Source organism: Scyliorhinus torazame, chromosome 17 (assembly GCF_047496885.1).
Source record: "Scyliorhinus torazame isolate Kashiwa2021f chromosome 17, sScyTor2.1, whole genome shotgun sequence".
In the NCBI taxonomy this organism is placed as follows: domain Eukaryota; kingdom Metazoa; phylum Chordata; class Chondrichthyes; order Carcharhiniformes; family Scyliorhinidae; genus Scyliorhinus; species Scyliorhinus torazame.
Genome location: NC_092723.1, coordinates 30,510,223 through 30,536,514, shown reverse-complemented (window position 1 = coordinate 30,536,514; position 26,292 = coordinate 30,510,223). Strand labels below are relative to the sequence as shown.

The window sequence follows — 26,292 nt, the reverse complement described above, 5'->3', positions numbered from 1 at the left end:
CTACAAGCTGAATTTAGGGAGTTAGGAGTTAAACTAAAAAGTAGGACCTCAAAGGTAGTAATCTCAGGATTGCTACCAGTGCCACGTGATAGTCAGAGTAGGAATGACAGGATAGCTAGGATGAATACGTGGCTTGAGAGATGGTGCAAGAGGGAGGGTTTCAAATTCCTGGGACATTGGGACCGATTCTGGGGGAGGTGGGACCTGTACAAATCGGACGGTCTGCATCTGGGTGGGACCGGAACCAATGTTCTCGGGGGGGTGTTTGCTAGTGCAGTTGGGGAGGGTTTAAACTAATGTGCCAGGGGGATGGGAACCGATGTAGGAAGTCAGTGGGGACAGAAACAAAAGGCAGGAAGGGAGAGTGTGTAAAGCATGACCAGAGAAAGCAGGGCAGAGAGCAAGGAAGGTCTACATTAAACTGCATTTATTTCAATGCAAGGGGCCTGACGGGCAAAGCGGATGAACTCAGGGCATGGACGGGCACATGGGACTGGGATATTATAGCTATGACTGAAACATGGCTAAGGGAGGGGCAGGACTGGCAGCTCAATGTTCCGGGCTACAGATGCTATAGAAAGGATAGAACAGGAGGTAAGAGAGGAGGGGGAGTGGCGTTTTTGATTAGGGAGAACATCACGGCAGTACTTAGAGGGGATATATCCGAGGGTTCGCCCACTGAGTCTATATGGGTGGAACTGAAAAATAAGAAGGGAGAGATCACCTTGGTAGGACTGTACTACAGGTCCCCAAATAGTCAGCGGGAAATTGAGGAGCAAATATGTAAGGAGATTACAGATAGCTGCAAGAATAATAGGGTGGTAGTAGTAGGGGACTTTAACTTTCCCAACATTGACTGGGACAGTCATAGCATTAGGGGCTTGGATGGAGGGAAATTTGTTGAGTGTATTCAGGAGGAATTTCTCATTCAGTATGTGGATGGACCGACTAGAGAGGGGGCAAAACTTGACCTCGTCTTGGGAAATAAGGAAGGGCAAGTGATAGAAGTGCTAGTGAGGGATCACTTTGGGACAAGTGACCATAATTCCATTAGTTTTAAGATAGCTATGGAGAATGATAGGTCTGGCCCAAGAGTTAAAATTCTTAATTGGGGCAAGGCCAATTTTGATGGTATCAGACAGGAACTTGCAGAGGTAGATTGGGGGAGACTATTGGCAGACAAAGGGACGGCTGGTAAATGGGAGGCTTTTAAAAATGTGTTAACCAGGGTGCAGGGTAAGCACATTCCCTTTAGAGGGAAGGGCAAGGCTGGTAGAAGTAGGGAACCCTGGATGACTCGAGATATTGAGACTCTGGTCAAAAAGAAGAAGGAGGCATATGACGTACATAAGCAACTGGGATCAAGTAGATCCCTTGAAGAGTATAGAGATTGTCGAAATAGAGTTAAGAGGGAAATCAGGAGGGCAAAAAGGGGACATGAAATTGCTTTGGCAAATAATGCAAGGGAGAATCCAAAGAGATTCTACAGATACATAAAGGGGAAAAGAGTAACGAGGGACAGAGTAGGGCCTCTTAAGGATCAACAAGGGCATTTATGTGCAGAGCCACAAGAGTTGGGTGAGATCCTGAATGAATATTTCTCATCGGTATTCACGGTGGAGAAAGGCATGGATGTTAGGAAACTAAGGGAAATAAATAGTGATGTCTTGAGAAGTGTGCATATTACAGAGGAGGAGGTGCTGGAAGTCTTAAAGCGCATCAAGGTAGATAAATCCCCGGGACCTGATGAAATGTATCCCAGGATGTTGTGGGAGGCTAGGGAGGAAATTGCGGGTCCCCTAACAGAGATATTTGAATCATCGGCAGCCACAGGTGAGGTGCCTGAAGATTGGAGAGTGGCGAATGTTGTGCCCTTGTTTAAGAAGGGCAGCAGGGAAAAGCCTGGGAACTACAGACCGGTGAGCCTAACGTCTGTAGTAGGTAAGTTGCTAGAAGGTATTCTGAGAGACAGGATCTACAAGCATTTAGAGAGGCAAGGACTGATTCGGGGCAGTCAGCATGGCTTTGTGCGTGGAAAATCATGTCTCATAAATTTGATTGAGTTTTTTGAGGGGGTGACCAAGAAGGTAGATTAGGGCAGTGCAGTAGACGTTGTCTACATGGACTTGAGCAAAGCCTTTGACAAGGTACCGCATGGTAGGTTGTTGCAGAAGGTTAAAGCTCACGGGATCCAGGGTGAGGTTGCCAATTGGATTCAAAATTGGCTGGACGACAGAAGGCAGAGGGTGGTTGTAGAGGGTTGTTTTTCAAACTGGAGGCCTGTGACCAGTGGTGTGCCTCAGGGATCGGTGCTGGGTCCACTGTTATTTGTGATTTATATTAATGATTTGGATGAGAATTTAGGAGGCATGGTTAGTAAGTTTGCAGATGACACCAAGATTGGTGGCATAGTGGATAGTGAAGAAGGTTATCTAGGATTGCAACGGGATCTTGATCAATTAGGCCAGTGGGCCGACGAATGGCAGATGGAGTTTAATTTAGATAAATGTGAGGTGATGCATTTTGGCAGATCGAATCAGGCCAGGACCTACTCAGTTAATGGTATGGCATTGGGGAGAGTTATAGAACAAAGAGATCTAGGAGTACAGGTTCATAGCTCCTTGAAGGTGGAGTCGCAGGTGGACAGGGTGGTGAAGAAGGCATTCGGCATGCTTGGTTTCATTGGTCAGAACATTGAATACAGGAGTTGGGACGTCTTGTTGAAGTTGTACAAGACATTGGTACGGCCACACTTGGAATACTGTGTGCAGTTCTGGTCACCCTATTATAGAAAGGATATTATTAAACTAGAAAGAGTGCAGAAAAGATTTACTAGGATGTTGCCGGGACTTGATGGTTTGAGTTATAAGGAGAGGCTGGATAGACTGGGACTTTTTTCCCTGGAGTGTAGGAGGCTTAGGGGTGATCTTATAGAGGTCTATAAAATAATGAGGGGCATAGATAAGGTAGATAGTCAACATCTTTTCCCAAAGGTAGGGGAGTCTAAAACTAGAGGGCATAGGTTTAAGGTGAGAGGGGAGAGATTCAGAAGGGCCCAGAGGGGCAATTTCTTCACTCAGAGGGTAGTGAGTGTCTGGAATGGGCTGCCAGAGGTAGTAGTAGAAGCGGGTACAATTGTGTCTTTCAAAAAGCATTTAGATGGAAACATGGGTAAGATGGGTATAGAGGGTTATGGGCCAAGTGCGGGCAACTGGGACTAGCTTAATGGTAAAAAACTGGGCGGCATGGACTGGTTGGGCCGAAGGGCCTGTTTCCATGCTGTAAACTTCTATGATTCTATGATAACCGGCTAATCGCCCTCGCCACAGGACTCCGTTTCATTTCAGTTAAATCGCGCCCATAGTATTTGCCTGTGACTGCATGATATTGTTCTGACAATAATTATGCAGAGCTTGCTCCAGCATTTTTGCCTGCCCAAACAAAACTGATTTGTCCAAATAAATTTTCATTAAAGCATTACTGCTGTATGTTTGTCAAAAGATCCATGTCAGCTTACACTTGACCTGTAATCTTCAAACATGGAGCTTAACGATGTGCGGCATCTTGCAGTCTGCAGTCTTCCAATGTATTGTTCTGTTACCTGATTCTGATTCTTGATTTTCTTCTAATTTTCCTAATCTTTATTTGCATTTGACACTCTTTAGATTGAACAGAGCATGACAATGCTCCCCATATGCTTAAGAATGTATGCTATATTCATAGAACAAGCCAAAAATGCCTCCTCATCATTCCTCTGATGTGGCAGTGGATATCTATTATTTTCTACACCAGCCATGTATGGTTATTCAGTGGTGGGCAACTTGCGGCCTGGGAGACACACGTTCTGGGTTCTGAGTGTGGCCCAGAAGACATTATGTTGACCACTATCCACGTGCAGGGTTACCACATTCCTCTGGTTTCCATCGCGTAGCTTCTTTCCTATCAGTATGACTGAAGTGATGTGCACACAAAGCGAGGGCAAATGAAGTGAAGTGTGTACTAATTGCTCACAACATTGACTGTGAAAGCAGCGCATTCCCTCTGTGTCCAAAATGCAAATATTTCTTCTGTTTTACCATTTGAAGTTGATAGTTCTATTAATATATAAATCGTTAAGCATCCATCACTCGTGAAACATTCAGCGTGTATTAAATGGATTTGATAATATTCATGGTGCATGGTTGGTGAACAAGCCTGATTTTAAACTTGCCGCCCACCAAGATGAAGGAGTGCCACTCATGTGGCCCATTTACTACCTAGGTGGCCCATCATTGTTAGAGACGGTGGGCAAAATTCTCTGTTTGAGAGACTATGGGCGGGATTCTCTGCTTGCCGATGGCAAAATCGTTTTTACACTCGAATCGGGTGGTAGCACCACTTTTCGGATGCTCCGCCCCCACAAAAACGGTGTCAACGCACGCCACACGCACTTGCAAGAGCGTTGGCGCGTCATTGGAAAGGGCCCCCCTGGATGCTCCGCCCCCAATGGACCGAGCTCCCGACGGCGTGGAACACTTATCCTTTTATTATTTGTGAACCTTGCATGGCGGCTGCAGACTGTGTCCAGCACCGCCACGGGCGGCGGGGAGGTTGGGGGTGGTCCAGGTGTGGCGAGGAGGGGGTCCAGGGGGTCACTATCTGGCAGGCCAAGTCCGCGCATGGCCGGCGCCATGTTATAAGACGCGACCGCTGTATAGGTCGCCGCCGTGCACATGCGCAGCCATGGACCTGGCAATTCTCCCGGTGTTTATATCGGGAACGCTGGAGGTTTTACTTGGCTCGCTGTTAGCCCCACCCATTTTTTTCATCATAAAACCAGACGGGTCTCCGGTCATAGCCTCGAAATCGGAGAATCCAGCCCTACGTTCTCCCGCTGGATCTGAATTGCATTTGTTGCAAGGGATTCCCTTGGAGCAAGCGACCCGATAGTGAGGTCCTGCGGCTGTCTACCCCACCGGCCCACCATGTTCTGTGTGAAATTCAGTGACACACCCAGATTTTCAGGGCCACCCCATCCCCCTCCAGTACAGGGGTGACCTGGTACCCCCAGCAGAGACGCCTAAATAAATGGACCCCCTCCCCAGAGACCCCCTAAAGAAAGGACCCCCTCCCGAGAGACCCTCTAAATAAATGGATCTTCTCCCCCCCCCCCCCACCCCCCCCCCCACGGAGACCCCCTAAATAAAGAGGTCCCTCCGAGACTCCCTAGATAAAGGGACCCCCAGAGATCTCCGAAATAAAGTGACCCCCAAAGAGACCCTCCTCGGAGTCCCCTAAATAAAGAGAACCACCCTCCCTCCCCAGAGATCTCCTAAGTAAAGAGACCTCCCAGAAGAAAGACCCCTGTCAGTAAGCCCCCAGAAGTGAGACCCCTGTCAGGAAGCTAGAGAGCAGTCTAGATGGAGGCAGTAGAACATTAACACTCACCTGGGCAATACCCTGCTGGCTCAGATAGAGGAAGCAGCGCCTGCCAATTCCTGGAAGGAGAAAACCAGTCAGCTAGATTTAACGCCCCCCGCCCCCCTCAGATCTTTGAGCTGCAAGCCATTCATTCATTTCTCTTTGATATTGATTTTACAAGGCTGTGACTGACAGCTTCCACACGCTCCCAGCTGTCAGCTTTGGTCCATTCATCTCCCTACACGTTTGAGTAGCTCTAACTGCAATGTGTATAAACATCAAGTTTTACTGGACAGGTCTTGGACCACACATACAGAATTCAGTGCATTCCAATCACCTCCCTTCACGCTTGAGTAATTTTTGAAGTGGTCAGCTCAGAATTTGACAGCCGATCCTGTTTTATTCACTACCACTGGATTCTCAGCCTCACCGGGAGCTCTGCTACCGGCTGCAAGAGGCGGAGAATTTCACCCAGTGTGTGACTCACCCAAATCCGATTTTGAGTTTTTAAAAATAAATTTAGAGTACTCAATTATTTTTTTCCAATTAAGGGGCAATTTAGCGTGGCCAGTCCACCTAACCTGCACATCTTTGGGTTGTGGGGATGAGACCCATGTAGATATGGGGCGAATGTGCAAACTCCGCACAGACAGTGAACCCGGGTCCTCAGTGCAGTAGGCAGCAATGTTCACCACTGCCACCCTGTCCGATTTTAAGTTTATCCATATTCTGGTTCTCATTTAGCAAGCAAATGAGGTTAGAATGTATTCCAATTGCACATCCTAAATATCAAAAGAAAGTATTGCAATCAGCACTTCCAGCTAGACCTCTGGCTCAGTGATATTTGCCCTCATGTCCAAATGGAAATCTTTAGTGAAAACCAAGCAAAATGACTTTAAGTATGTTTGTATGTAAACGCGAGGTGAACATGGCATTTTGAAACAGATGGTCCTTGTATTTGTTTTCATACTGCTAAAGTACATTTTATGATTTTGCAATTGTTTGATTTTGGTTATTCATGTTGGGATTTAGGAAAATAATTTGAAATGCACTTTTGTAGGGGTGGTATAAAATTACTCCCATGTCCGAAGGAGCGAATTATGGATTGAAAAATTCAACTGCTCCAATATTCAGGGCCTACCTACGTTTAGGCGGACACAGAGAATATGCATTTGACTGTTGTGAAGGCAAATTTTGTGGACACCGAGACACTTTGTTTTGACCACCTTGTTATTAAATATGGTATTAAATTCCTCTGCAGGTGTCCGATCGTTCCGTTGTTGCTCTGGTTCCTAAACAGACATCTTCTTACAATGTTCCAACCACAACCAATATGTGTCGGACATCCATTAGCCGCTATGGTAAGTTAAGATCCTAGCAAGTTTCTGAGCTTCTTGTAACATAATTGAGTTCACTAAATTATATTTGTTTATTCTGGAGGTACTGGCATGAACTATAATTGGTGCTAGTTATAAAATCCAAAGGAATGACTAACTACGCTTTTGCAGCCACTCTCCCCAGTGCACTCCGTATCATCAGTGACTGACCGTGACGTGGCCTTTGTTCACTGTAGCAGCATAATGCTTTTTTTGGTTCCTTTTGGGATTGTGGCTCTGGACAATCCACTCGTTATCAGCGTAACTTCCCACTCATGAGGTATGCAAAGCAAATTGAAGAATCAAGAGTTTGCAACAAGACTCTTTGACTCCTGTTGAATTTAAGCCTTTTGCACACCGGGGACCCAGATATATAAACCTGTTTGTTCCAGCCTTTCCTGTATATCCCTACCATTATTACAATAAATCTTGATCATCTGGAAATATAAAGAATGACTTTCTTTCAAGAGCTAGAACATAGTTTATATTGCAAACGAGAAAAGAATGATTGGTGTTTCAAGCTCAGAATCATGTATTGTACAGTACAGGAAGCAAGGATGTAACAATGTAATGGTTACCTCTACAACTACCATTCAGCACCTTTAGAACATGAGAGAGAATAATTGGGGAGTAAATTGTGACTTCTCTGCTCAGAGGAACAAACTGTATTAATCTTTGTACTCTGCAGTAAGTAAGCTCAAGTTGAACTTGTGTGGGGCAATATGCTCCCACGTGGTTTTAATTTGTTGCTAATTTCACACTGTTACAAAATGGTAGGATGCCAAGCTTTTATCTTTGAGGTTCATTGCTACATGTTTCTATTTTTACAATGGTTATTTGATTTGAATTGGAAAACTTCTGTCTTTCTTTCATTCCAGACTCCACTTTACGCTACACTGGAAGTCCTGACAGCCTCCGTTCTCGGGCCCCAATGATTACTCCAGATTTAGAGAGTGGTGTTAAAGTGTGGCATCTGGTAAAGAACCATGATCATGGCGACCAGAAGGAGGGTGACCGTGGCAGCAAGATGGTATCTGAAATCTACCTGACAAGACTGTTAGCAACAAAGGTACGAGAAAGAAATGCCTGGATTAACGGCAGTTCTCATGGACACAGTTGGGGTGGTTGTGGGGAAGAGGTTCAAAATTATGCATCAGGTGCGCACACCCCGAACTCAACTGGGGCAAAATAAGCCTGGCTAAGGCATTTAAAGTTTAGATGCTGTTCAACATGTTAACTTCACAGGTTAAGGCTGGACTTTTCCAGTCCTTCAGGCCAGCAGGATCCCATCGATGTGCACGCTTTGAAGGGGGGGCGGGGGGGGGGGGGGGGGGGGGGGGGGAGCAGCGTTGGATTTAAAATGGTCAATTACATTTATTCTCGCTACATCTTCAGATATTCATTGTTCAGCTCGGTTGTAGTTTCTATTTTGCCTATTATACTATGGTGGGATCTGCAAGTTTATCACTATCCAGAAACTCAAGATGATTGCAGGCATCGTGCCAATTTTAAGATGGAAGGTCCACCATGTAGACCATTGCACAATAAACATCATTTTTTCAAGTCTTATTATAGAAAGACATTAGCTTTGGCGGCCGTCGCTTCAGCTGCCTGATTTCCCTCCATAAAGGACTCCCTCTACCTCCCTGTCTTCCTTTAAGGGGCTGGTTAGCACAGTGGGCTAAACAGCTGGCTTGTAATGCAGAACAAGGCCAGCAGTGCGGGTTCAATTCCCGTACCGGCCCCCCCGAACAGCCGCCAGAATATGGCGACTAGGGGCTTTTCACAGTAACTTCATTGAAGCCTACTTGTGACAATAAGCGATTATTATATTATTAAGCTTCTCCTTTCAGGCCAACCATTTGACTACATTTTTGCCCAATTATCCCATCACATTGTCATGTGATTCAGTGTCAAATTCTGCTTGATGGTTCTCCTGTGAAGTCCTTGGCAAGTTTCATTAAACTAAAGGTGCTATATAAATTAAGTTCTGGTTGTTACATGCTAATAATATATCAGATTGTTCTAAGAGAACAACTTAACAATTAAGTGCACACTTCTTCACTCCTGTTTTCTTCACAGGGCACACTGCAGAAGTTCGTAGACGACCTGTTTGAGACACTGTTCAGCACAGTACACCGTGGTAGTGCCTTACCACTTGCCATTAAGTACATGTTCGATTTCCTGGATGAGCAGGCTGACCGACATGTCATCCATGACACAGATGTTAGGCACACCTGGAAAAGTAACTGGTAAGTGATGCGATTGGCTGCTTCATCTAATCATGGTAACACTCGCTGGGACCAGTAATGCAGGCCCTGGGCAGCAGCCGCACACCTTGAATTGAATGAGCAGAGTTTATCCTTTTTAAACTGTACATGATGCACTGGGGGGGTGCTGCTGATGGAATGGGACTTGGGGGTTATGTGTCAGGAGCCAACTGTTCCGGAATCCGTTTTTATTGCGATGGGACATGGGAGGGCAACAATGGCAGTAGTGTACTTTGACCTTTTGAGGCGCTTTCAAGGTAGCGGGTTGGGCAGATCTTTAGGCAAGACTAGACACCACCCTACAAGTGCGTTTATGGTTGAGCACACAGTGAGTAAAATGCTGTTCAGGCACCTAAAGTGAATTATGGGGAGATTCCACAATGCAAACATTTTTACAGCCAGAGTGAGGCAGCGCAGTTTTTAAAATAGCTCCACTTATATCGCTGGCTGTATTGGGCCAGATGGTGCCTATCCTTGACCTTTGGCCTCTGTGGTACAGGTTGTCTATAATCACAATATCACCCCTATATCTTTTTCCAAATGTTTGCACAATTTTGTCTTCTCTCCATATTTCCTTCAACAGGAGGAGAGCAAGTCCCATCGCGTTCCTCTTCCACAAAAATGCAGCGGCAAGCTTGGTCGCAGCCTGAGAACTTGCTCTATTGCATATGCATTGCAGAATTTTAGCAGGGGGCAGAAGTCCCGACCATCCACTCCCAACAGCAGTGGTAGATCTTCAGCAACACAAATTTTAAGCCTTTTCCTGGAGCTTCTGCAGAAAGTCTGCCAAAGTTGTGGTTGACATTCCGAATAACCCTCCACAGAAATTAGTGAGTCTCTATTTACTTGCCTGTAGTCTGCTCACTTGCGTCCTGCAGACAGGAGGGAAAGATTGTTGGTTTCAGAGTGGTTCAGTGATTTAGCTTGTAAGTGAAGTGAGCCAGAAATGGTTTGTTTCATAGAATCACTCAATTGTTACGGTGAACCATCGTGCCTGCAACAGTTTGAAGCTGCCTCCACCACACTGCCAGGCAGTGCATTCCAGACCCCAACCACTCTTGTGAAAAGGTTTTTTTCTTGTATCGCGTTTACTGCTTTTGCAAATCAGTTTAAATCTGTGGCCTCTTGTCTTTGATCCCTTTGCAAACTGGAGCAGTTTCTCCCGATCAACCCTGTCCGGTCCCCTCATGATTTTGAACACCTCTATCAAATCTCTTCTTAGCCTTCAGCTCTCCAACAACAGTCCCAGCTTCTCCAATCTATCCTCTTAACTGACGTTTCTCATCCCTGAACTATTTCCATGGGCGCAAAGAGTAAACTGGAGAACTGGGGCGACATTCTCCGGTATCGGCGCAATGTCCGCAGATCGGCGCCCAAAACGGCGCAAATCAGTCGGGTATCGCACCGCCCCAAAGGTGCGGAATCCTCCGCATCTTGGGGGGGCCGAGCCCCAACCTTAAGGGGCTAGGCCCGCGCCGGACTAATTTCCGCCCCGCCAGCTGGTGGAAAAGGTCTTTGGTGCCCCGCCAGCTGGCGCGGAAATGACATCTCCGGGCGGCGCATGCGTGGGAGCGTTAGCGGCCGCTCACGGCATCCCCGCACATGCGCCGTGGAGGGAGTCTCTTCCGCTTCCGCCATGGTGGAGACCGTGGTGAAGGAAAAGAGTGCCCCCACAGCACAGGCCCGCCCACGGATCGGTGGGCCCCGATCGCGGGCCAGGCCACCGGGGGGGCACCCCCCGGGGCCAGATCCCCCCCCCCCCCCAGGACCCCGGAGCCTGCCCGCGCCGCCTTGTCCTGCCGGTAAGGTAGGTGGTTTAATCTATGCTGGCGGGACAGGCATTCTAGCAGCGGGACTTTGGCCCATCCGGGCCGGAGAATCGCGGGGGGGGGGGGGCGCCAACCGGCGCGATTCCTGCCCCCGCCGAATATCCGGTGCCAGAGAATTCGGCAACCGTCGGGGGCGGGATTCACGCCAGCCCCCGGCGATTCTCCGACCCGGCGGTGGGTCGGAGAATCTCGCCCCAGATTCCTGACAGTCTAACTGAAAAAGGGAAAAAACTTAGTGAACTTTAATAAGAAATCACGGGTGATCCAGAGTCCATGGCAGCACTTTCTGAATAAATGACAGAGTGTTACTCTCGCCGAGAAAATCAGTGCAGTTCTCACTGGCCCTGGTGGCTCGGTCTACCGCAATTTACAGGCAATTAGAAGAATTTTCTTTTCCCCACGTGGAAAATGCCACACCTGAGGCACCAAGAGCCTGACTCACCCGCCCAATGGGCCATCTGAGCTCCTTAATGAAGGCGACGCTGCTGTCAAACGGCTCCACTGCACTTGCTTTTATTCAAGCCAGGAGGCTGGCAGCGAGGAAACCAGTTCCTCGATTTAGGGAAGAGGCTTTCACCCGTATGCTGGATGCCGCGGCGGAGAAGCAGGTTACAATATACCCTCGGGCTGGCAGGAGGCCCCGCCCCCGCAAGTTGACAAATCCCACCTGGGGACAGTGACAGCACTGGTCAGTGCCAGCAGACAAATGCCACTCGGACGGTGGGAGCACTGGTCAGTGCCAGCAGCCTGACCAAGAGGACGTGCGTGCAATACAGAAAAAAGATTAATGACCTACTCCCATCAGCCAGGGTAAGTGCACTCCACCCTGCATGAATCGCACCTGGTTGTCGCACACCTGTTTCACATTGATTTGGTGGAACCTCTTCCTGTTCATTAGGGCATACCCTGAAGCCATGGGACTCAAAGTGCGACATGGGGCAGTCAATTGCCCCTCCATCTCTAGCAGATCGGCTATGTTACCAAAGCACTAGCCCTCTTGTCTTGCTGGGTCAGGTTCAGGTTGAAATGGATAAAGTCTAAAGTTCTTGCACAGAGTGCATCGGTGACCTCACGGATGGACTCTAGCCGGATACCTGCAAAATGCCATAGATGTTACCTTTGAAGCCCTGGAACAATCCCGTACAAACTTCGGGCTGTCCTGACCTTTACAGCCACAGTGAGCGGATGTTCACCGCCACGCCAAGGTGGCAACGATGTGGCACAGGTACCACACAGTCCCCCTGGTGAAGTAGAGTCTTCTACGGCACTTGTGTCCGATAGCTCCATGAAGGACATTTGGGTACTGCACACCCTCGATCTCCTGCACCTTCGTGACCCCTGCATGGGTGGTGCGGCCTCTGAGACTGCTCTGTGGCCCCCTGATCTTCTGCCGCTGGGTCTTCCCTGGGTGCCACCATGCGTTGCTACTGGAGTCTGTGCTCCTCCAGCGATGTAATAAGTTGTTTAGCTAGGTCTACTGGCTCGATACTGATATCAGTATCGGTTAGCTGTGAGGGATGGGAGACAGAGTGTCAGATTGGTGTCGCAGCCCGATAGCATCAGTACCTCCCCTGACCAATTGGCCTCACAGACCTGGAAGCAGCCAGTCCCACACCTTCTCTGGCGGCTACCGCTCATTCACACCTCAATTGCCCTCGCATCTCCATTGCAAGACTGATCCCGGCCTATGCCCTTGCCCAATCAGAGCCACATTTGGGCTTTCACGTCTTTCAGCTTGAGCCCTTCCACCCTGTCTGGAATTGAATTCCCTTTATTGTTTTCACAGGCTGTGAACAGTTGCAGAATGTCAAGTATCCCACCATGCTCCCTGAGTCTACTCTAAGGCTGTTAATGTATATATATTTTAATACCAACCCTAATTGTCCCACTTCATCTCCAGCTGGCATCAGAGCTGGAGGTTGAGGCTCTTCTCATTGCTGGTTCCACTCTTGACTGTCATTTACTCAGTGCCATGGTAACCATCTGAGTGGTTGGCTGGTCTGATCAATGAGGGGCTCCCCGCACTTGTCACAAATGTGGACACGTCTGCTCTGCAAAGTCTGTCAAATCCAGTCGAGCGGATCTTTCTTACTGGCGCTCTCTGGAACTTGCAATTTTATCTAGTTTACAACATTGTTTGTTTTGACACCTTCTGTCAATTTGGGGAGATCCAAGGCTACACCGAGGTCTCTGCTCAGGAGAAAAAGACTGGTTACGGCCGACGAACATCAACTCGAAGACTTGTTCACCGCTGAGCCTGTGATCGGGAGCTGGATTCCTCCTGACCCACAAAGTGGTGTATTGTTGCTCATAGCCAGAGACCTTTCCCCCACGGTTCTTGTGCGACAAGATCGTAACACTGACTCCAGTCTCCAACTTAAAGTTTGTGAGATGGCCATTAACCGATATGTCCGCACTCCAGAACTAAAATCAAGGATCTTTGACCTCACTTTAAGCAGCATGGTTGTGTGCCATCCTGGTCTGCTGCCTCATGCGTGAATCTGCTTGAGACTTTCTGTCCGTTTTGACGTTATGGCTATTCACAGCTTCCCAAGTGTCCTATTCAGTAACGTTGAAAGCATTGGGGTTAAATTGCTGGACGTTAATTGTGCTTATTAGGGCGCTTTGCTCCACAGTGCTGACATAGTTGATTCCTCGTCCTGCTATTTATATTGATGGCCATTGGATCTACCTAGTAAAGCAATGTTTTCTTGTTCAGCTTCTGACCTTTTAGCCAGACTTGAAGCAATCGTGCATCTAAGGAATCACTTTTTCCAAATTCCACAATTTTGAAATTGATCTGGATCTTGGATATGTCCAAAATGATCTAGGGGAATGGATTTCTGATCCACCGCTAAAATGTTTAAATCGCAGGTTCAGCTTTAAGATGTTTCTGAAAATCCAAGAAGGCTCCTCTGTGCTGTTATGTACAAAGGGCTTTTCCACACTTTCCAATTTTGGCGGGCTCCTACAGTAAGGGCGATCTTTACATTTAAATCGACTGGTTAGAGTAGCGCAATGTTCTCTGATCTTGGAAGTATCGAATCCTGACTTTTTTTCCACTGGTGATTTCCTTTGGTGCATTTGCTTTTTGAGCTTTTCTTCAGGTCAGAATGCTGATTTGATTTTTCCTACAATTTTCCAGGATTTAATTTTCTTCTATGAGGTTTTGAGTCGTTACAATAATGTATGGTGTTGTGCGTAGTTTGGTAGATCTTAATATAGTATTGATGGTCTTGAGTAGTTCAACAGTAAGTATTTATTAACTACTAGAAATTATATACATAGGTACACTAAAAGTCCAAGCTAGCAGCTGTCTCCATGCTTGCTTCTACACACTGCCCTGTCCAACACGTTACTCAACTTTAGGTGCGAGTCATCGAGTCACGACAGTGCAGAATGAGGCCAGTTGGCCCATAGAGTCTGCACTGATCCTCTGAAGAACACCATACCTAGGCCCACGTCCCCACCTTATCCCCGTAACCCAGTAACCCCACCTTACCTTCTCAGACTTTAAGGGGTAATTTAGCATGGCCAATCCACCTAACTTGCACATCTTTGGACTGTGTTCTCTGTGTGGGCGACACTGTATTCAGTATCGCCCGAACCGGCTGAGGTTATTCATAAAGGCCCGCCTTCTTAATCTTGCCCGTCGCCTGAGGTGCAGTGATCCTAAGGTTAAATCATCACCAGTCAGTTCTCAAAGGGGAAAGCACCCTATGGTCATCTGGGACTGTGGTGATTTTACCTTTACCTTACTGTATTTAGTCACACTTTAACCCTTTATGTGCCAGACCCTTAAAATGGACTCACCCTTTGTTCAGATCCATTCATGACCTTGCCCCTCCCTATCTCTGCTATTCCTGCATTGTTAAACCTCCCACGACCTCTGCGTTCATCCAGTTCTGGTGTCTTGTGCATCCCCACTTCCCTTCACTCGAGGATTGATGATCATGCCTTCAGCTGTTCAGCCCTAATCGCTGGAATTCTCCCTCGAAACTGCTCCTTTTCTTTATGCACGTATCATACATGTATATGCAAAAGCTATATTTACAGTGAAGTGGAACAGATTGAAGCTACTTCCTCAGACTTCCATCTTAATTTCAGTATCTGTGCTTTTAAACCTCCGTTGTCACTCTGGTTTATAGATGAGAACATTTTCAGAAATGCAGCATCTTGGATTTTAACTTCACCCAGCATGCCTGTCACAAAGACCACTTATTTTCTAACCGTGCATGCAATATTGACCTCCACTATTTTCCCTGTCAGTCAAGCTGGAGATGTTTGTGTGGGGCAGGTGAGGAGGGTGAAACACGTGTAAATCAAACCTTAAAACGTCACAACCATATCCAAATCAAGTCTTTGTTCTTTAAACTACATTTTACAATGAATTTAGCTTTTAAAATGAGTGTATTTTCAGATGTAATTTTGCAATACCACTGATGTGAAATGTGAAGATTAACAAGTCTATTGTAAATCTCTGTCAATGGAGGTCACTTACTTTGGAATTCTGAACATGTATGTTCTCAGTGTTTCCGTTAGAAACACACAACCTAGGGTGGCGCAGTGGTTAGCACTGCTGCCTCATGGCGCCGAGGACCCGGGTTCGATCCCGGCCCCGGGTTAGTGTCCATGTGGAGTTTGCACATTCTCACCGTGCCTGCGTGGGTTTTACCCCCACAACACAAAAAAATGTGCAGGGTCGGTCGATTGGCCACGCTAAATTTCCCCTTAATTGGAAAAACATTTTTTAAAGGAAAAAAAAAAGGAACCTACAACTTTTAAGTTTGTTCACTCACTTCACGCAGATGGTGTTTGAGCCATGTCCTGATTTTATGCTTTGATTTGTAAACTATTTTCTATTGTTCCTGATTCTGTGTTTTAAGTAGTAATTGTTTTTAAAAACAACATGAAAAACCCAAATATAGTGGCCGCGATTCTCCAAAATGGCGAATAAGTGTTCGAGCCGTCGAGAACACCGTCGCGTTTCTGGACAACGGGCACGGGGGTGGGGGCCAGCACGGCGCTGGAGCAGTTCACGCTGCTCCAGCCTCCCTTCCCGACGGCAAATGGGTGCCGCGCCAAACCGCGCATTCGCAGGGGACTTCTTCAGCGCACCGGCCCCGACGCAACATGACGTGGGGGTTCAGGGGCCGGCCACGCAACAAAGTAGGCCCGGGGGCTAGAGGCCGGCCCGCCGATTGGTGGGCCCCGATCGTGGGCCAGACCCTATCGGAAGCCCCCCCCCCCCTGGGGACGTAGCCCCCCCCCCCCCCCCCCCCCCCCCCCCCCCCAGCCCGACCCTTGCAGAGTTCCCGCTGGCAGCGACCAGGAGTGAACGGCGCCGGCAGGACTCTGCCGTTTCCGCGCAGCTGGACAGCCCATCCGAGCGGGAGAATCGGCGGCCCGCACCGCACCAAACGTGCCGGCGCAAATGGTGCCGATTCTCCGCACCTCGGAGAATCGCGCGCGGTCGATGTGGTGCTGTTGTAGCGATTCTCCAGCCCGGCGCGAGAATCGCGGCCAAAATCCCAGTATCAATTTTTAAAATGTGCAACATTTGAAACTTCCCCCCTTCTGCCCACAAGCTAACCAAACCACAATCATAATCACAAACCCTTTTATTCATCCACTCCGACTATATGTTTGCTTCTAAATAACAACATCAGAATGGTTTGAAGAGTACTGATAATGAATACACTACAAATTATTATTCCAGGTAAAACAACAAGTAAATGCATTTCTGTAGTGGCTTGAACACAGTAAAACATTTAAGGAGTTTGGAGCATGGGCCGGTCTAAGAGAGTGCTGTAATAATCAAGGTTGGAGGTAACAAATGGATAAAGGTTTCAGCTACAGATGGGTTGTGTCAAGATCAGAGACAGGCCATGTTATATAGAGTAGGGAGGGTGTTGGTTACAAAATAGTGCGTTCAGTAGGTTAGCTAAAAGTTATTATTAGCAAATCGAACTATTTACACGTGCACAGCAAGGAGCTATCGCCATAGTTAGCTCTTTGCATGTCTCTGCTCAATGCCACACTGACTCCTGGGTCTGGGTCATGTGCCTTTTTACATCACTGTGGATGGTACTGTACGGGCCCCAGGGTAGCACAGCGGTTAGCATTGTTGTCTGCGTGAGTTTCCTCCGGGTGCTCCGGTTTCCTCCCACAAGTCCCGATAGACGTGCTGTTAGGTAATTTGGACATTCTGAATCACCCTCCGAACAGGCCCCGGAATGTGGTGACTAGGGGTTTTCACAGTAATTTCATTGCAGTGTTAATGTAAGTCTACTTGTGACAATACAGATTATTATTATACTCAGTCCCACATTAACTATGTATGTGCCAAACCCTTACAGAGGTGGAAAGTGCATTCGTTGTGGTGAAATGGATATGGTGTTGGGCTTTCAGCTCCGGGTCATCTAGGTTGACAAGGTTGTGAACGGTTGTGTTCAGCTTGAGATTCTGGCCATGGGGAGGCAGGATGGAATGAATAGCCCAGGAGCAAAATCTGTGGAGGGGACCAAAAACAATGGCTTTGGTCCTCCCAATATTTAGTTGAAGGAAATTTTGTCTCATCCAAAACAGGAGGTAGGGCCAGCAGCCTGACGACACCATCTCCATGGAGGGGTGAGGAAAGGTGGTGATGAAGAAAAACTTGGTATTCGCAGCATGTTTATGAAATCTGATCTATTTTTGGATGATGTCATCAAGAGATGGCATGTGGACAAGAAATGGGGGGGGGGGGGGGGGGGGGGGGGGTGGGTGTGGAGGCGACCAAAGACCCTTGAGGAATACAAACCTTACCAAAGCAAGAAGCATAGCCACTGCATGAATTTCTCTGGGTATGGCGGGATAGTTAACAGCAGAACCAGGCCAGGACGGAGCTGCTCAGCTCGAGGCTGGAGGAGAATGTTGTGCTCAAATGTGTCCGTGTCTGCAGGTGGGTCAAGAAGGATGAGGAGGCATACTGCATCACAGGATGTCATTTCTGACTTTGATTCGGGTTGTTTCAGAGTTGGGGCAGGGATGGGAAGCTGATTGGAGAGGTTGAGACATTGAGCTGTGGAACAGATGGCACAGGTTTTGAAGACAGTAACACATTCAAGGACAAAAACAGAAAATGCTGGACGATCTCAGCAGGTCTGACAGCATCTGTGGAGAGAGAAGGGAGCTAATGTTTCGAGTCTGATGATTCTTTGTCAAAGCTGTCACATTTGAGGATTTAGGGAGTTGGAGATGGACGGTAGTTTGCAAAGACAAAGTTAATTTTTTTTTCAGGAATAGAAAGTGATGGTGGCTGTCTTGAAGGAGCAGGAGATTGTACATCAGGATAGGTCACCGACAGCTAGCATGAACGCTGGGCTGAGGAATTCCATGATCAGTAGTTTACTGGGAATAGGATTGGAAGAGCAGGAGGTGAATCTCATGGGCAAGATGAAATTAGACAGGATGTGAAATGATGGGAGAGAAACTACAGAAATATGAGAGTTCAGGGCGAGGGCAGAGGGAGTCTTTGGCTTGGCGGGCAAGCAGATGCAGTGATTATAAAGAAGCAGCTGAATGGATGGTCTCGATCTTTGCTCCTTGCAAAAATAGCTGCAGGGGAGGGTGGGGGAGGTGAAGAGAGAATATTGGTACTAGAAAAAATAGCATTGTAGTTAAAAGAAAAATACTTAAAGTGCTTCATTGCTGCTTTTGTCTGGGTAGACATAAATTTTATTCGGTGAACTTGACAGCTAGGTAGAATGGAGGAGTAATTCATGCCTGCTTTAAATGCTAATGAGCATTGAGCATCTTTCTTCTGAAGATAGGAGTGTAATCTTGAAAGTTATGACAAGACAAAGACATCAAGGTGATCAGAAATGTTCTTTCCTGTGAGATGTCCTCAGGAAGTAGCAGTTTTATTTAAAGGCAGGTGTGCCTAGAGATTGTGGAGACACTTGAAATAAAAGAGCAATATATTGGCGTTCACTCTGCTTATTTTATTACACGGCTAACTAATCTCGTACTGTGTGGCTGGAGATTTGAACCCAGGTGCTGCCTAGCATTGCTTCACCAGTGGCTGCCCATGATATGATTCATCCAACTGAATCATATATTGAGGTCATGTGATGGCAAAAGCTGGAATGGAAGTGATCTTCTGGGTTTTTTTCCCCAAAAAGAGATGACTCTGTTATGAGGGGAAAATGAAGTGGTCAGAGTTTTGGCCTTGTTTCCACTGTGATGATTAGTTTTAAGATAGCTATGGAGAATGATAGGTCTGGCCCAAGAGTTAAAATTCTCAATTGGGGCAAGGCCAATTTTGATGGTATCAGACAGGAACTTGCAGAGGTAGATTGGGGGAGACTGTTGGCAGGCAAAGGGACGGCTGGTAAATGGGAGGCTTTTAAAAATGTGTTAACCAGAGTGCAGGGTAAGCACATTCCCTTTAGAGTGAAGGGTAAGGCTGGTAGAAGTAGGGAACCCTGGATGACTCGAGATATTGAGACTCTGGTCAAAAAGAAGAAGGAGGCATATGACGTACATAAGCAACTGGGATCAAGTGGATCCCTTGAAGAGTATAGAGATTGTCGAAATAGAGTTAAGAGGGAAATCAGGAGGGCAAAAAGGGGACAGGAAATTGCTTTGGCAAATAATGCAAGGGAGAATCCAAAGAGATTCTACAAATACATAAAGGGGAGAAGAGTAACTAGGGACAGAGTAGGGCCTCTTAAGGATCAACAAGGACATCTGTGTGCAGAGCCACAAGAGTTGGGTGAGATCCTGAATGAATATTTCTCATCGGTATTCACGGTGGAGAAAGGCATGGATGTTAGGAAACTAAGGGAAATAAATAGTGATGTCTTGAGAAGTGTGCATATTACAGAGGAGGAGGTGCTGGAAGTCTTAAAGCGCATCAAGGTAGATAAATCCCCGGGACCTGATGAAATGTATCCCAGGGTGTTGTGGGAGGCTAGGGAGGAAATTGCGGGTCCCCTAACAGAGATATTTGAATCATCGGCAGCCACAGGTGAGGTGCCTGAAGATTGGAGAGTGGCGAATGTTGTGCCCTTGTTTAAGAAGGGCAGCAGGGAAAAGCCTGGGAACTACAGACCGGTGAGCCTAACGTCTGTAGTAGGTAAGTTGCTAGAAGGTATTCTGAGAGACAGGATCTACAAGCATTTAGAGAGGCAAGGACTGATTCGGGGCAGTCCGCATGGCTTTGTGCGTGGAAAATCATGTCTCACAAATTTGATTGAGTTTTTTGAGGGGGTGACCAAGAAGGTAGATTAGGGCAGTGCAGTAGACGTTGTCTACATGGACTTGAGCAAAGCCTTTGACAAGGTACCGCATGGTAGGTTGTTGCAGAAGGATAAAGCTCACGGGATCCAGGGTGAGGTTGCCAATTGGATTCAAAATTGGCTGGACGACAGAAGACAGAGGGTGGTTGTAGAGGGTTGTTTTTCAAACTGGAGGCCTGTGACCAGTGGTGTGCCTCAGGGATCGGTGCTGGGTCCACTGTTATTTGTGATTTATATTAATGATTTGGATGAGAATTTAGGAGGCATGGTTAGTAAGTTTGCAGATGACACCAAGATTGGTGGCACAGTGGATAGGGAAGAAGGTTATCTAGGATTGCAACGGGATCTTGATCAATTAGGCCAGTGGGCCGGCGAATGGCAGATGGAGTTTAATTTAGATAAATGTGAGGTGATGCATTTTGGCAGATCGAATCAGGCCAGGACCTACTCAGTTAATGGTATGGCGTTGGGGAGAGTTATAGAACAAAGAGATCTAGGAGTACAGGTTCATAGCTCCTTGAAGGTGGAGTCGCAGGTGGACAGGGTGGTGAAGAAGGCATTCGGCATGCTTGGTTTCATTGGTCAGAAGTTGTACAAGACATTGGTACGGCCACACTTGGAATACTGTGTGCAGTTCTGGTCGCCCTATTATAGGAAGGATATTACTAAACTGGAAAGAGTGCAGAAAAGATTTACTAGGATGTTGCCGGGACTTGATGGTTTGAGTTATAAGGAGAGGCTGGATAGACTGGGACTTTTTTCCTTGGAGCGTAGGAGGCTTAGGGGTGATCTTATAGAGGTCTATAAAATAATGAGGGGCATAGATAAGGTAGATAGTCAACATCTTTTCCCAAAGGTAGGGGAGTCTAAAACTAGAGGGCATAGGTTTAAGGTGAGAGGGGAGAGATTCAGAAGGGCCCAGAGGGGCAATTTCTTCACTCAGAGGGTAGTGAGTGTCTGGAATGGGCTGCCAGAGGTAGTAGTAGAGGCGGGTACAATTGTGTCTTTTAAAAAAACATTTCGATAGTTACATGGGTAAGATGGGTATAGAGGGTTATGGGCCAAGTGCGGGCAACTGGGACTAGCTTAATGGTAAAAACTGGGCGGCATGGACTGGTTGGGCCGAAGGGCCTGTTTCCATGCTATAAACTTCTATGATTCTATGAATGTTTTGCTTTTGAGAAGCAGCAGTTTTAATGGTTCTTGTAATATTTTGTATTTTTTTAATGCAGTCAAAGAAAGATATCTTCGGAAATGGTTTTCTTTTGGGGGCTACTGTTAAACTGATGTGGTATTATCAGGTATTGCGGTACCTAAGAGGCTGATGACCATTGGTTAAACCTAGGAGTTTACCATTGGCTGTTGATACGTAGCTCCGCCCTGACAGGCGGAGTATAAGAACCGGTGCCGTCCCAGCAGCCTTCACTTTCTGTACCAAAGCTGCTGGGGAACAAGTTCTAGTCGATTAAAGCCTTCAGTTATGAAATCACTTCGTCTTGAGTGTAATTGATCGTGCATCAACTGATAAGATCACATTTGTTAACATAAGAAATTGCTTTCACGGCAACTTCACGGGGTAGCACGGTGGTTAGCACTGCTGCCTCACATAACCAGAGCCCCGGGTTCAATTCTGGCCTCCGGTGACTGTGTGGAGTTTGCACGTTCTCCCCGTGCCTACGTGGGTTTCCTCCGGGAACTCCGGTTTCCTCCCACAGTCCAAAGAAGTGCAGGTTGGATGGATTGGTCATGTTAAATTGCTCCTTAGTGTACAGGTTAGATGGGGTTGGGTTGGGAGATTGGGCCTCGGTAGGGTGCTCTTTCAGACGGTCGGTGCAGACTTAATGGGTCGAATGACCTCCTTCTACACTGTAGGAATTCTATGAAAGGTAAATTTTCAAACCCAATTCATTGCCATTCTATTCATGCAGTAAGGAGGTAAGAAGTGATAATGTCACATATTGCTTTAATTAAGTCCCATCCTTTCCTAACAGTCTGATCTTCTCAGACTGTTACTGCATTAAGTGATCATCAATTGACTGTACCTCAATCAGTCTGAGAGGCCTCCATGGAATACCAGCAGCAAAAAAGTTGCATATTGCCTCTGCCAGTGGAAATCTCTTATTGTTACCTAGGATCCTTGTCCTTTGTTTGAAGAGGTAGAGTTGGGCTAGAATTCCACCACTTGTTAAACCAGTGCATTCTGGGCAGCAGGGCAGCAGGGAAGACCTTGACTTTGCTGTGGTGCCTGTTAAAATCTCTTCAATTTTTCCTACATTTTAAGCCACCATGAGGAATTAATCCGCTTAATGAGGTGTTTGTCCTTTTACAACAGTCGCAACTTGAATTTGTATAGCACCTTGTGGAAATGCAACATTGATGGAGGGAACATCCCAAAAGTATTTTGGGGATGTGAAGGCAAAAGCATATAAGTGAAATGTATAAAGGCAGAGACAACATGGAAGAGTGAGGAAAGATGGTCAGAGAATTGGTCAAAAAGATGGGTTTTGAGAAGGTTTATAAAGGAAATGTGGCCCAGATTTGCGGAGCAGCAGCAATGATGAAGGGATTTTCGCTGTGCTTGTAAATTCCCCAAATTCTGTGGTGCTGTGAATTTAATTTGGGGTCCTCCAATCCCAGATTTTACAAGAATGTGCAGTACAGCATCCGTCAGAAAAATCTGTCAGAGTGAAGTAGATTCGGGGTAAGACAGGATGCACCCCCTTTTTTGCACACCTGCCATATGGTAAATTTAAAGGTTCAATCTTGGACTATTAGTGAATGGATGAATGGCTGAGTGAGTGAATGGGTAGGTTGGCGAGTGGGTAGTTGGGTCAGGTTGAGTGGGGGGTCATAATGAGGGGCGAGTCATGGGGATTTATGAGATCGAGTCAGTGGAGCAGCTGAGGCGGTCGGGGTTTGGGAGGTCAGTTGCGCAGTTTCACAGGTATTAGACACGGTTTTAATCTGTCTTAATATTTCCTGGATAACTATGGAGGGACTGTAAACCTGGCCAAAGTCCCCGACTCTAGCTTGGAGCCAGAGACATTTGTGGAGGGCCCTGGGGAGTAGGCGAATTGCCTATTGGAAATTTAAACTTCTTAGGCAATTCCTTTGAAGGTCCATTGAGATCCTGGCGTGCATTTTAAGTAATATGCCCAGTTTCCTCCCACAGTCCAAATAGTCATGTAAATAGTTGATGACTCCTGTAATATTAATAGGCATTCATGACTCTGGAATTCATGAACTGGAGGGTGGCACAGTGGTTAGCACTGCTGCCTCACAGCACCAGGGACCCGGGTTTGATTCCTACCTTGGGTGACTGTCTGTGTGGAGTTTGCACATACTCTTCATGTCTGCATGTGTTTCCTCCTGGTGCTCTGGTTTCCTCCCACAGTCCAGGCGCAGGTGAGGTGGATTGGCCGAATGCTAAATTGTTTCTTAGTGTCCAAAATATGTCCAGGTTAGGTGGGGTTACAGGGATAGGGCATGGCAATGGGCCCAGGTAGACTGCTCTTTCGGAGGGTCTTCTGCATTGTTGGGATTCTGTGGCATGGCCTCCTTCTGCTCTATAGGCATTCTATGCTTCTGTGAAGCAAAAGGCAGCCAATGTGTGTCAACAGGGGTGGGATACTGGTGAGTAGGAATTCAAGAAGAATGGGTTTCAGGTGGCTGAGATTTACACAGTTTGGAGTTAAAAGTGGAGGTGGTGGGTTGTAGAATGGTGATTAGCCAGAAAGCGGTGTCAAAGCATAGACAGAGAAGCTGCTGCCTCTATTCTTTTGTTATGCTGCCTAATAAAACGTCCCCAAATACATTAAGCAATGATTTAGTTTATCCGAAGGTAGTGCATTAAGAATAGCAATTTTACTATATTGTAACCCTACTGGAAGAGCATTGGTTCTAATTTATCTTGTTAATTGATGCTACAAGAGAAAACGTTAAAATAGATACAAAAGCCTGTCTCCCTCCATGACAAGTTTATTCAATGACTCACGGATTCGGTGCCCAATCTGAGCAGTTACCCAATCTCCAATCAGGCTATTACAGTTGGCCTCGGCATTTTTGTGTGAGTGAAGGAAAAGTCAACCATAATTGCCAGTGTTGATGACTGTCTAGCAATATACCATGGATTGTGATTGTCAGATGAGAATGTGATTCATTGTGTGTCTTACGGCCACTCACCTTGCCTTGAGTTAATAGTTTGTCAGCTGTCAGGGTGTCATCTGAACAATGGTTAATGTGTGAGATATCAGCACTTAAAACACACTGCAACTTGAGTCCAATGCCTATTTGGGGGAATTGGGGTGGCAAAGAAAACTGCTGCATAATGGTGGGGGAAGGGATAATACATTTCTCAGCCCGCAGCTTCGATTTTTAAGCTTTTCTGTGGTACCAGAGAAAACGCAACTAGACATTTTATTTATTAGTTCATGGCAGTCACTGGCTAGGCCAGCGTTTATTGCCCATCACTAATTGCCCTTGAGAAGGTGATGTTGAGCTGCCTTCTTGAACTGCTGCAGGCCATGTGGTGTAGGTACACCCACAGTGCTGTTGAAAAGGGAGTTCCAGATTTCTGACCCAGCAACAGTGAAGGAACGGCGATTATAGTTCCAAGTCAAGATGGTGTGTGTGTGACTTGGGAGGAAGGGAAACGTACAGGTGGTGCTGTCGCCAAGCGGCTTTTACCCTTGCCCTTCTAGGTGGTAGATGTCACGGTTTTGGAGGATGCTGCTGAATGAGCCTTGATGAGTTGCCGCAGTTCGTCTTGTAGGTGGTGCACACTGTTGCCCCAGAGCATCGGTGGTGGAGGGGACGGTGAAGGGGGTGCCAGGAAGCAGGCTACTTTATTCTGGATGGTGTCGAGCTTCTTGAGTGTTGTTGGACCTGCACTCATCCAGGCAAATGGAGAGTATTCCATCGCACTCCTGACTTGTACCTTGTTGGTGATGCTCAGGCTTTGAGGAAATGGACACTCCACTTCTGCTGATCTTAAAAAAAATGAATACTTACCCTTAAAAATTCAATCAGAATTCTGCTGAGACTAATATTTATTCATTTAAAATGGGGAGTACTTTAAAAAGTAAGCTCCATGGCAGTTCTTCTCCTGTAAAGTCAAGTAGCTTTAACCCTAAGAGCGATACACTTTTTTTTCCAAAATGTTGTGTCTAATACAATGCTTGTTGCGTTTAATTGTTGCAAGTAATGCTCTTGTTGGTCATGGGATTATGAATATTATCACCTCTTATTCATCCACTTCCTGACACGTGTGTTTCCTTCTCAGATCTGTGTTATGATTAGCAGGCTGCCTTGACAATCCATTTTAAATAAATCAAGTGGTCAATCCCAATATTGATCTTACTTTCACGACAAATGTGGAAGAAGCAGATAATAAAACTAATTAAAGCTATGTTTTTTTTTCTATTTTTCTAATTACTCCTTTCCTATCATTTCTGCAACGTTGGGTTATTGCAGCTGAGGAGGGTAAATATGCAGTTCCAGTTGTTCAATACTTCAGTCCTGATGAGAACCCAAAAGGGTTTTGATATCGCAAAAGTTCAGTGCATCTTGTCAGTGGTATTTCAACACAGCCACCATATTATCATATTCCTTCCATGTTGGGTATTAATTGCCTAGCAGCAGCCGGGCAATCCCAGCCAATCCAAAATATAGTTTGGAAACAAGGGAAGACAGACTATGGCGATGGATTTCCGACACACGCAAGTTGTGACTTGCTTTGGTGATACATTCCTTGGGACACTGCGGGAGCCTGTGAGACGCCAGTGACAGGTGTCCCTTCCTGCGTCTGCTGCTGCGTGACTGAAGATAGACTATAGGAATTCAACAGCCAGAAGTACTTGCACTATTGCATTCAATGCAGGATACGCTTTAATGTCCTAACTAGCACAGTGGCACCGTGGTTACCACTGCTGCCTCACAGCTCCAGGGACCCGGGTTCAATTCCAGCCTCGGGTGACTGTATGTGTGGAGTTTGCACTTTCTCCCCGTGTCTGCGTGGGTTTCCTCCCACAGTCCAAAGATGCGCAGGTTAGGTAGATTGGCCATGTTGAATTGCCCCTTGGTGTCCAAAAGGTTAGGTGGGGTTACTGGGTTTTGGGGATAGGGTGGAAGGGTG

The 26,292-nt window shown here is 46.7% G+C and overlaps 1 protein-coding gene across 1 annotated transcript in view; it reads left to right on the top strand.

Moving 5' to 3' along the window:
- LOC140394572 (plexin-A2-like) overlaps positions 1-26,292 on the top strand; it is a 107,609-nt gene that overhangs the window by 64,396 nt on the left and 16,921 nt on the right. Inside the window, exons 7-9 of the mRNA XM_072481928.1 lie at positions 6,662-6,761; positions 7,655-7,845; positions 8,859-9,028. Coding sequence (XP_072338029.1) covers positions 6,662-6,761; positions 7,655-7,845; positions 8,859-9,028 — 461 coding nt within the window. The remainder of the gene's footprint in view (positions 1-6,661; positions 6,762-7,654; positions 7,846-8,858; positions 9,029-26,292) is intronic.